Raw genomic sequence first — 11,534 nt, 5'->3', positions numbered from 1 at the left:
TTATACATTGTGCAGCGGCTCCCCCTGTCCAGTGTGTATGGCGCGCGCTCCCGCCGCTCCCCCTGTGCAGTGTATGGCGCACGATCGGGCCGCTCCCCCCATGTAGATCGTATGGCGCACGTTCCCGCCGCTGGGCGTGTCGTGCGCGTCCACACTGTCGGTGCTGATGTTGCAGAGATGTTGCGGCGTGTCGCAGGCGGCTTGTGATTGGCTGCGGGGAACGATGACATCACGCTGCTGCGTTTATAAGGTGTTGTCCGTACGACGTCTCCCTCCAGTTCCCGCATCTCGATCTCGACCTGAGCAAATATGAGGGAGATTGTGCACATCCAGGCCGGCCAGTGTGGCAACCAGATCGGGGCTAAGGTAGGTGCCGTATTCATCCTTTCCAGGTGTAGCTGCCTATATGCCTGCTGCTGAGGGCTAGCGTGTAGCTAAATCATTGTTCTTTATCTTTTACCTGCTAAAATGTATGAAGTATTGTCCTGACTACCTGCTGATCGTTTCCTGCAAACTAATAACCTTCCCACAGATCCCTTTATATCTGACTTGGCACCTTATTAATATAGTATTTTCTATTAAAATTGCCCTTGGACTATGAGATAACCTTGAGGCTGCCACTTCCCTGCTGTCACAATTCACGCCTCAGCCTTTCTAAAAGGGAGGGTGTAGGATTGTGGCACTGCCCGCAGGTGTCTGTGCCAGGTCTATGTCACCAGACAGAGATCAGATGCTGGGTGGGCGCACTGGTAGAAGCAGCCCATTGCTGCAGAACCACACCCATCACTGCAGCACAGGAACAAAGGGTGAAGTGGGTATTGCAGCAGGCTAGGGGGCACTACATGACGGGTGGCTAAAGCCTAGTAGGTGTGACTAGTGCACACTCTGATGACAGAGCTTAAATGGCTATTTCTGTGCCATCATTAACATTTACAGAGGGTATGTGCTGTGTTGGCATTGCATCTGTAATCGGAAAGAGGGTGTGTTCTCCACAGAAACCTTTGTATCCAGGGTTTCATGTGGTTGTCTGGATTCCAGTTTCCTTTCCAGAATCCCGCAACAAAGCCCCCTTTGTTTTTGGGGGATGCTGTTTCAATCATTACAGGCCTTGCTGTTGATTTATTTCAATGAAACCAGCTCTGCCAATTGAATGTGCAATATTCTGACATTTAGGCGTCCGGCAGGCATAAGTAGGGTTAACACAGCCATGCCCTGTGAATTTATTCTCTTTGACAGAGCAAGCGTGTAAATCCTGTTTAATTAAAGGGATCTGTGAGTGAGGGAGGTGTCAGCACCATGATGCAGGATGGGAGGGGATGTGATCCTGGTGATTAGGACCAGGATGTGTCCTGTTGTAGATAAGTCTGATGCTAATGATCAGACAATAGTTGTCCTGCAGAGAGCCTAAGCTACATAATTTTCCATATGATAATCCAACCTTCACTGCAAACCTCCATCAGTGTCTGTGATTTAACTCATGCACTTCTGGATTGCTTATTCATCTATTGTTCAGCGACATGGTGCCACTCCCTCGGTGCTGCAGGGACCTCATTGCTTAACATATAGCAGTCTAGGGTGGTGATATCATTGGCAGGCTATAATTTAATGATATGCTAGAAGACAAAGAATAGACTGTGGGTAACACATGCTCACCCAAGACAAATCCACTCCTATCCAAAATGAAAATAGTGTAAATTCCCTTTAAATTATGAGTTGGGTAGAATAAAGAAACACTATCCATATAGAATACATAATAAATAAGATCCTATATGGTGATGTCATGTCTTTGGTGCCAGACGCCTTACAGACAGATGCTTTCAGCAGTCCCTGGAGTCAGATGATGACAATTCAAAACCTTCAGTAGGTCTTTTATTGTCACAAGGGAACCAAGAAGAAGGATGGAGCAGCTGTTGGGAGACATTAGGGTTATTAGATTAATTATAGAGCTACCGTTCATGCATAGCCTTACAATAGGCTGGTGGGACACTGTGTGCAATATGGAGAACATAAGGGACAGAAGCTCAGCCTTCTGAGAACATTAGAACTGAATAAAATTTTGGACCTACCCAGTATCCACCCAAATGAATAGCATCATTTACTAACCATAGGAGAACAAAGCCAATACATTTATAAAGGGCTAGTACATCAGTGTCTACAGGCGAACAGCGAATACCCCAAACATATAGTTGAATTAAGGTTGTCATTACTGGAGGCATGATACATGAAGTAGCAGTCCTAGGCAGAAGAGTGATTTTTTTTCTAGGATTTGTGCCATGCATCTCATTAAGAAACACTTTAGTCAGCCACTCCCCACCTTGAAAGGATTGGAAGCAGATAATAGCACAGCAATTAGAGAAATCTAAGTATCATAATTATAAAGAATTATAAGTATCATTGTAAATTAAACAAATATTTGTATTGATATTAGTAAATGGTATTCCTTTGAATAATAATTCTAGTTATTCCTAATAAATCAGACTTCTAAGCATAGTTTGTTAATGAAAACTTCAGAATAAATGACTTTGTCAGTGAGCTATAGTCAGTTGTCAGGTCTAACAGCATATTTTGTGTTATTCTGAAGGCATATTTAATTGGTTCCTTTTTAGTTATAATGACCTGTAATGGATTATTATAGCCTCCTGTAAGGTAGTGGAGTTGGGGAACTTTTGGTAAGGCCTTGATATCATAAATTGAATGAATTCTGTTCTTCGGTTCATGTCTCTTCATTGTCATTTTAGTTTCTTTCATCATTCCTCTTTGTCATGATATTTTAACCTCCTCAGCTGCCAGGGTGCCCCACCCTCTCTTCCACGCCCTAGCACTGGAATGTGCTTGTTGGGTGTTGCCAGTACAGAGGCCTAGCCTATGACTTTGTTGTTTTTACTATAATAACCTAGTGATTTCCCTGCAGACAAAGGATACTGAATCCTGTCTGGTTTATATGATTACTGACCACAGGGTTTATGATGGGTCATACCAGGATTGGTGCCACTCATAATGCTCTGTGCATCACAAAACAGTTGTTCTGTTGTAAAATGAAAACTGGAATGTCGGATAGAACATAGTAAAATTTTTGAGAGAAATAAAGATCTTTATTTTTGAAATTTACAGAGCCTATGGTTCCCTGGATCAGTCATTGAACCATTGCGTGTAGACTATAATTCTTGTCAATAAGACGCCATCTAAAGGTCCAGAAAATACAACCAAAATTAAAAGTTATCAGCAACAATTTGAGAGACTTTTAGAATAGTCTGGTGGTGAGAATCAGTACAAAGGACAGCTCCATCTGAGTAGATACAGTGGTCTACGTTTTATTTAGTACAAGAAAACACTTAGAGATGGCTCCCATCATATATGGTAGCTGGGGATACACAAGTCCTTTAATCTTTGTAGATGTAGAACTAAAAGTCTTATAATGTGTGGTTGATATTAAGCTGACAGTCCTATCATGATAATTAGCTGTTATTAAATTACAAACATGTCGATATCCAATAATTTGTTGAAGTGGTCCTATAATTCTCAATTATATGGAGACTATGGTCCTACTAGTCCCATGGTACATAGCAAATGTAGAGCTATATGTCCTGTCCTATAATGTAGATGTGAAACCAGATATCCCATCATATATTGAAGTCTTATGTATGGTACAATATACATACAAGTGTGTATGTATGGTACCATATAGGATGACCTAATAGTACTCATATGTGTTACTACATCTACGGTAAATGGTGAACCAATGATTCTAACATGATTCATGTGTGATAACTTACTTATACTATCATCTCTGTATAGGTATCTGTAAATTAATATTTGGTTTTGTTCTATTTGGAACTTAAAGTATAGCTGCTGGCCCATGAGTTGAACATGAGCATCTGCAGTACTTTACAGATTACACTGCTCCATTAGAGGTGCAGATGTTTGTCCTGGCATATGGTCAATGCGGTAACTATAAAATTCCCATTAAGTGCTGGGATAGGGCCATGGGCTACACAGAAGGGGTCTCTCAGCATGTTAGTCCTGATCTTTATCTGTAAAATCTGCACTGCCTTAGGGGCCAATTAACCCATACTGCTCACTTTTTTTTACTAGTGCTGGTCCTGTTTGTGTTTTTGTATATTTACAGTAGTTAGCTTTGAAATGAAATAGCAATTTCTTCAAATGGCAAATCATGCTTGTTAGTTGTAAAATATACTACTGTATTACTGCAGGATTTATTTTTTTATTACTAGCTATTGATCCATAGTCCTAGATTTGTTTATACTTTATCCCCTATAGATTCAGTATATTTCCATTACTTTGCAATACATTTGTATTAAAATATCCTGCAGAGCTTTGCCTAAGCTAAAGATTCATGAGAAGGCAGGGCAGTGTAAGCTTCTGTGTTATGGCCCTGTATATCATTTTTTATTTTGGTTCTAAACACTCTTCTTTGTTGTAATTTCTCCCCAGTTCTGGGAAGTGATCAGCGATGAACATGGCATTGACCCGTCTGGAAACTACGTCGGAGACTCTGACCTGCAGCTGGAGAGGATTAGTGTCTATTACAATGAGGCATCCTGTAAGTTCCCTGAGCCATACATATTACAATGTACTTTCAGTTGTTTGTTCCCAATTATTCACTAAGGTTGTTCCCTCCACTGCACTGAACTGAAACCCTAATAGAGGGGGTTTTGTGGTCCTGCAGGGGTTCATTTAATTCAAGCAAGACTGGTTATACAATTTCAAGCAAGCACAGGACAATGACTATGCCACTGACATATAAAAGATGCAGAAAGGGGAAGAAAGAAAAGTCTGTTAAATTGCATGAAGACAATTTACATGACCAAAAACCTTCCTGCCCCATGTGACATTGGCAAGGGCAACAGTTAGTGAAAATAATCTACAGACAATTAAAACCTATTGCTAGAAATTGGACAGGGCACACATTGATTTTTTTTCTAGTGTCTGGCTTACAACTCCTGTTGAAACGGGCATAAGTAATTCATTATAATTTTTTACTTTCTGGTAATAGGGAAAAATGAGAACACAAATGTACAGAATCATTCCCTAAAATCCTATATTTCTTCTTTTCAGCACACAAATACGTGCCTAGAGCCATCTTAGTGGATTTGGAGCCAGGAACCATGGACAGCGTCCGCTCTGGAGCTTTTGGACACCTTTTTAGACCAGATAACTTCATTTTTGGTATACAATTCTTAATCCTTTATTCCACCTATAAAGCATTTACACTTTACATATACTTGTAATAAGATAATATAATCCTCACTTATATATATTAAACTAGAAGCTTATTGTAAAGTATGCACAAAAAGTGATTGGTGTGCAGGACAGACGGATCATTTAAAGCTGCAGCACATATTTGGAAGCCAGTTACATCAATGCAAGAGTTTGCCTGACTTCAAATATTCATGTGTGATTGGAACAGGAAGATGAGGCGTATCAGAGGACACAAAGGCATCCAGTTCTACAAGTTATAAAAATACAGATGGATGAAAGAGGGGTGAATAAAGTGTTTAGGTTTTTTTTTTTTCAATAATTTCTGCCATCAAAATTAAGCATGATAAACCAAGGACACTTCCTCATATCCAGACAGTTACTAAGGGTATGAATGCTGCATTTTCGTCGGGTTTCCATACTTTTTACTGGTTTGCCCTGAATTGCCCCGGGTTTTTGCTGCACACGATCAGATTGTGGCGCATCGGCGCCGGCTTGCATGTGACACAAATTGGGGGGGGGGGGGTGGATGTCGGAGAACCCGACTGATTCGGACAAACTGCAGAATTAAAATACAAAATTGTGTCGCAAGATTAGCAATCACATGCACCGGGAAGAAGGTGAACTCTGGCGGACCTCAGCAGGGGAAGCGACGGATGCAGGAAATCAGGCGCACGAGCTATGAGAATCGCGGAAGATCTGAATCCTCGTCGGACAATGCACAGTGGGGATTGCGACGGCAGGGGAAGTAAATGTGCCCAGTGACTGTGATAATCTTCTTATATTTGTTATTCATGGCCTCCTACCTTTTAAAATCAACTGTTACAGTGCTGCACAAGGTGGGAAGGGGGAACTACTCCTTGCACAGTATAACAGAAATCCAGTGAATCTACACCATGGGGGGCTCTTGTAGTGCATGCCAGAGCCAAGGAGGCCAAGGAGAACAATTATAAGAATATTACCACAGTCACAGTGGCTGGATATATGAGTAAGTGTCCCTGGTTTATCATGCTTGATTTAGATGGTAGATTTCCTTTAACATTTGAATCCTAAACGGTCTGATTGCTGGGAGCTTCTGAGAGGCTTCCGACTGCTATAGCAACAAGGCACTGCCCCCTGTTAATGGCCCAAATCAAATCCATGGTGACAGCGGCCATGCTGTACACCGCTTCCTCTATCTGTTGTGTTGATTTTATCTTTTTACTTTATCTTTATTTATAACATGGCATGATCACATGAGAAAGAAAACCATGTTACAAATCACACAGTGAAGCTGTTCTTATACTAATTATTGTATAATTTGTAACAGTTAGTTATCCCATGGGTGTGTAGTATGTGCTAACACAGTTAAGGACCACCTGCACAGCGATAAGAAAGTTATCAGCAGAATTGAAAATATAGGCATATTTGAAAGTAATATAATTTCCCATTCTACTACCAATTTAAAAATATTAAATAAAAGAATAACCCTAGGCCTTATAATCAACTAATTTTACCATTAGAACTCTGCAAAATATGATTGATTTTCTTTTTCCTTTCCAGGACAAAGTGGTGCTGGTAACAACTGGGCAAAGGGTCACTACACTGAAGGAGCTGAATTAGTGGACTCCGTGCTAGATGTGGTCAGGAAGGAATGTGAAAATTGTGATTGTCTACAAGGCTTTCAGCTAACACATTCCCTGGGTGGGGGCACTGGCTCTGGCATGGGCACCCTGCTCATTAGTAAAGTCAGGGAAGAATACCCTGACCGTATTATGAACACTTTTAGTGTAGTCCCCTCTCCTAAGGTGTCTGACACTGTGGTTGAACCATACAATGCTACATTGTCTATCCATCAGCTGGTGGAGAATACTGATGAGACCTATTGTATTGACAATGAGGCTTTATATGACATCTGCTTCCGCACCCTCAAACTGGCTACTCCAACCTATGGAGACCTCAACCACCTTGTCAGTGCCACAATGAGTGGGGTAACCACTTCTCTGAGGTTTCCTGGACAGCTTAATGCTGATCTCCGTAAACTGGCTGTTAACATGGTTCCGTTCCCCCGTCTTCACTTCTTCATGCCAGGCTTTGCTCCCCTGACTGCCCGTGGAAGCCAACAATACCGGGCACTGACTGTACCAGAGCTCACTCAACAGATGTTTGATGCCAAGAACATGATGGCAGCCTGTGATCCACGCCATGGGCGGTACCTGACAGTGGCTACCGTGTTCCGTGGACGCATGTCAATGAAAGAAGTAGATGAGCAGATGCTGGCCATCCAGAGCAAGAACAGCAGCTACTTTGTAGAATGGATCCCCAACAATGTAAAAGTTGCAGTATGTGACATCCCACCACGAGGCCTCAAAATGTCTTCCACCTTTATTGGCAACAGCACAGCCATCCAAGAGCTTTTCAAACGCATCTCTGAGCAATTCACTGCCATGTTCCGGCGTAAGGCTTTCTTGCACTGGTACACAGGAGAGGGTATGGACGAAATGGAATTTACAGAGGCCGAGAGCAACATGAATGACCTGGTATCTGAGTACCAGCAATACCAGGATGCCACAGCAGAGGAGGAGGGTGAGATGTATGAAGATGATGAAGAGGAATCTGAAGCTCAAGGAAAGTAAAAAGCTCTTACAAGAGCAAGAGAAGTCGATTAGTTCCCCCGAGGTTTAGGAATCCCATTCATACTGCATAATGTGTCACTACTGAGTTAGGAATATAGTTCCAGTCAGGATCCAAACTAGCGTACATCTCCCTTATTTGTTTAGCTCTCCGCTGCCAAAAGTACCTGCAGAATTGAATGTGCAACAGTATGTTATTTGCTGACGCAAACATGGAGCTTTCTGCTGGCAGAGTCCTGTAATATATTGTGCATGGTGTACATCATACCTTGCAGGCTTCTGCAGCAGGGATCAAATGTTAAGGGTTTAGTAGCAGTGGAAGGAACTAACTTAAGAAATAAATGGAGGATTATGAAGTGTGGATAAAATCCGGCAGTTAAATACAAGGAGCTAAAAGAAGTGAATGTGTCTTGGTGAAGTGCATGTAAAGTGCTAGGGAATTATGTACATGGAGAAGATGTCAACTTCCAGATCCTGAGAGAATATAAGTGTTGTGAAACTAGCAGCCGAGACCCAGGTTTTACTCTGTGTCTTTTCATCTTTCTCTTGTACCATCTGATTCTTGTTTTTTTTTTTCTTTTAATGTGCTCTTATTTTTATGTCGGTTTTATTGGATTATTTATTTTTAAATAACAAATAAACTTCCTGCTGTCCAACATGTGAGCATGAAATTAATACTTATTTACAGAACAGGCTGCTCTGTGTTCTTTTAATAGCCTGTGTACTGCAAGAAAATATCAGATGATCTCCCTCCAGGATTATTTATCTGTCTACAATCGGAGGCCAATGTTGGACCAATAGAAATTAGAATTAAGAACTATTTTATGAGCCCTCTGATTTCAAACTAAACAAATCCCCCCTTGTAGTAAGTGCATATGACTCTTGTGTATACATATTAATAGCATTCCTGACCTACCTCATCTAGTTTTGATTCATATTTTTTCATATTTAAAATATTTACATCCTGGGCTCACAGCTATTTCATTTTTCTTCAGGGTTGAAGAGATCACTGCTTCCCTCCATTATGTCACTATTAAAGCTCAGTGCTGGGCGGTGGTGCATTTAGTTATTCCACTAACTGCAAAATATTTCTATTTAATTCCTATTAAAACTTAATTTCTTCTTGAAATGATTTCCCAAAATTATATTATTTATAATAACAATTTTAATAAACTAGCCATATTTACACATATTACACATGAAAAAAGGTTTTCTCATGGATGGGAGTGTTTATTCATTATCAAACATTTTGTGTATAGACACACTTGGAAGAGCAGGTGACTTCAAAAACATCCCTAGCAGTGGCTGCTGTCAGACAGATACTTCTTGTCCCAGAAATCAATGCACTGTTGACTGGCTGGAGGAACTCCTGAGAGTAATATCCCTAGCAAATGATAATTATTTTTTTTTTTATCAACTCTTTATTTATTTACATTTTTTCTTATACAAGTTAATTTTCACAAATAAGGTAGCTCTAAGTAGGGCACCCAGATGAGTTTTCACTCCTGTATACTAAATGTGAAATAGCATATTACCAACCAAAGCTATATAAAATTCAAAACATCAAAAAAACAGAATTGTAAACCAAAACTAGTATTCCCATATCACCTAGGGCATTACATAAGGAAGGCAGGTGGAGCAGTTGACAATATTATCTGGGCGTATATGATATACAAAAAGTATCCCAGGTGGACCAAACCACGTCAAACTTATCCAGCTGGTTATTAATTTGCGCTGTCAAGTGTTCCATCAATCGTATGTCCTTAATTCGATTGTATAAGTCCAGAGCAGAGGGTGGAGCAGGCTTTTTCCAGAACAGGGATATTAGGCACTTGGCAGCTGTGAGTACATGAAGGAGCAGTCTGGCGCTTGGACCCCTAAAAGTGACAGGTAGCAGATTGAGTAGATGTACTGTAGGATCCAACGGGATATCCATTCCCAGTAGATCAGTAACTAGTTGCCTAACTGAGTTCCAATGAGATCGGATGACAGGGCAACTCCAAAAAATGTGCATCAGAGAACCCTCAGCCGCGCCACACCTCCAACACACATTCGGGATAGCATTGTTGAATTTGTGGAGCAACTCTGGCGTGTGGTACCAATTCATCAGGATTTGGTTTTCCTTGTAGAGGGTGTTAACAGAAGCTTTCCTTGCTCTGGACCAAATTATTTCCCATTGCGCCCTGGAGAATTTGGTACCCACCCATGATTCCCACTTATCCATGTATTTGTGTGACACTTGGTCTGGAGTCCCTGGGGTGTTAAGGAGTCCATAGATATTAGAGATTAGGCCTTTACTAGATGGGCCACTAGCACAAGTCAGCTCAAAAGGGGTAGGCTGTGGTGCTAGATCCGAGCCTAGGGTAGTCGTAATGTAACCTCTAATCTGTTGATAGGTAAATAGACTTCCCGCCAATTCAGGGTGCCTATCCACCAGTATAGGGAATGGAAGAATCTGCCTCGTGTGAGCGTCTATAAAGTCCTTAATTTGGAATTTCTGGATCTTAAACCAGGGTTTAAACCCTGGTAAGGATATACTATCCGGGAGATGTGGGGTGAAGAGGACTGGGGTAAGTGAGGAGCGTAGTGTGGATAATTGAAATTGTATCCTACATTTTAGCCAAATTTCCCTTGTAAACTGAATGGGACCTAAAAGAGTAGAGGGAGCCACATCATGAACAGGGCCCCAAATTAATGTGGCCGGGTGGAATGGGGCTAACCACAATTTTTCTATTTCAGTCCATCTATTATATGCTGGGAGCATGGTCCAGGAGGCTATATGTCTGAGATGGGTCGCAAAGTAGTACAGTTTTAGATCTGGAAAAGCAAGTCCCCCATTGGATGTCCCTGCAGTCATGACTGACTTTGGGATGCGATGCCTGCGCCCATTCCAGACATAATCCAGGCACCTTGACTGTAGCTTAGATAGCCAGGATAACGATATCTTAACCGGTAGTGTTTCGAATAAATACAGTATCTTAGGCAAAATCGTCATTTTTATCGCTGCAATACGACCAAGTAGTGATATGTGTAAGGGTTTCCATTTGTTCAGGAGGTGGTGAATCTCCTGAAGCAGGGGTGTAAAATTAGCCCCAAAGAGTGCAGCATAGGAGGGGGTTAGGTTAATGCCCAGATATTTTAAAGAGGAGCTCTTCCATACGTAAGGGAAGGACGATTTTAATGCCTCAAGCTCCCGTAGGGGTAGCAAATGATAATTTACGTTATAATTATTTGTACCTGGCCATGCTCAAATCAATAAGAGTGCCTGGCGTCTAGTCATTCAGAAGGACAATAAGCCAAGTGTGCCTTTCTAACGGGGGCTGATGAACCAGGTTGGGGATTGGCAGTAGAGGCAAATTCAGCTGGACTAGATATTCGAACTCATAGAAACCATTGTTTTGTCACAAGGCGATAACCAGATTTTCCTTTAAGGAACCCAGAAAAGCCAGATTACAACCGCTGTATTAATAAGAAATGGAAGGAAACGACAGTAGAAGGCTGTTTTTCGTAAACAGAATTGCCTTAGGATAATCTATTTAAACCTGTAATTTGCACTGTAATTACATTATAATGAAAGTAAAACTGGTTAATTCGGTTCTCAACACTGCGGGAGTTTGTTAAAGCAACTCATCTTAAGATAAAGAGTCTTTGAAGTCTTGCATACGCAAGTCTTCTTCTTACATAAAAAATGATGCAACCTTTAGA

General features: G+C 41.3%; 1 protein-coding gene across 1 annotated transcript; it reads left to right on the top strand.

The window, feature by feature from the left end:
- The first annotated feature begins 207 nt into the window (after window positions 1–207).
- TUBB3 (tubulin beta 3 class III) lies at window positions 208–8,487 on the top strand. The gene is made up of 4 exons (XM_072117407.1): window positions 208–366; window positions 4,453–4,561; window positions 5,077–5,187; window positions 6,760–8,487. The coding sequence occupies exons 1-4, from the start codon at window positions 310–312 to the stop codon at window positions 7,830–7,832; spliced, it is 1,350 nt and encodes a 449-aa protein (XP_071973508.1). The 5' UTR covers window positions 208–309; the 3' UTR covers window positions 7,833–8,487.
- The last annotated feature ends 3,047 nt before the right edge of the window (window positions 8,488–11,534 follow it).

This window comes from Engystomops pustulosus, chromosome 7 (assembly GCF_040894005.1).
Source record: "Engystomops pustulosus chromosome 7, aEngPut4.maternal, whole genome shotgun sequence".
Classification (NCBI taxonomy): domain Eukaryota; kingdom Metazoa; phylum Chordata; class Amphibia; order Anura; family Leptodactylidae; genus Engystomops; species Engystomops pustulosus.
Note: the sequence above shows the minus strand (reverse complement) of the source record. Positions and strands in the feature narration are given on the sequence as shown.

Coding starts and splice junctions, on each gene's coding strand:
- TUBB3 (XM_072117407.1), top strand. CDS start 310: ATGAGGGAGATTGTGCACATCCAGGCCGGCCAGTGTGGCAACCAGATC. Junction 367..4,452: donor GCAACCAGATCGGGGCTAAG/GTAGGTGCCGTA, acceptor ATTTCTCCCCAG/TTCTGGGAAGTGATCAGCGA. Junction 5,188..6,759: donor ACCAGATAACTTCATTTTTG/GTATACAATTCT, acceptor TTTCCTTTCCAG/GACAAAGTGGTGCTGGTAAC.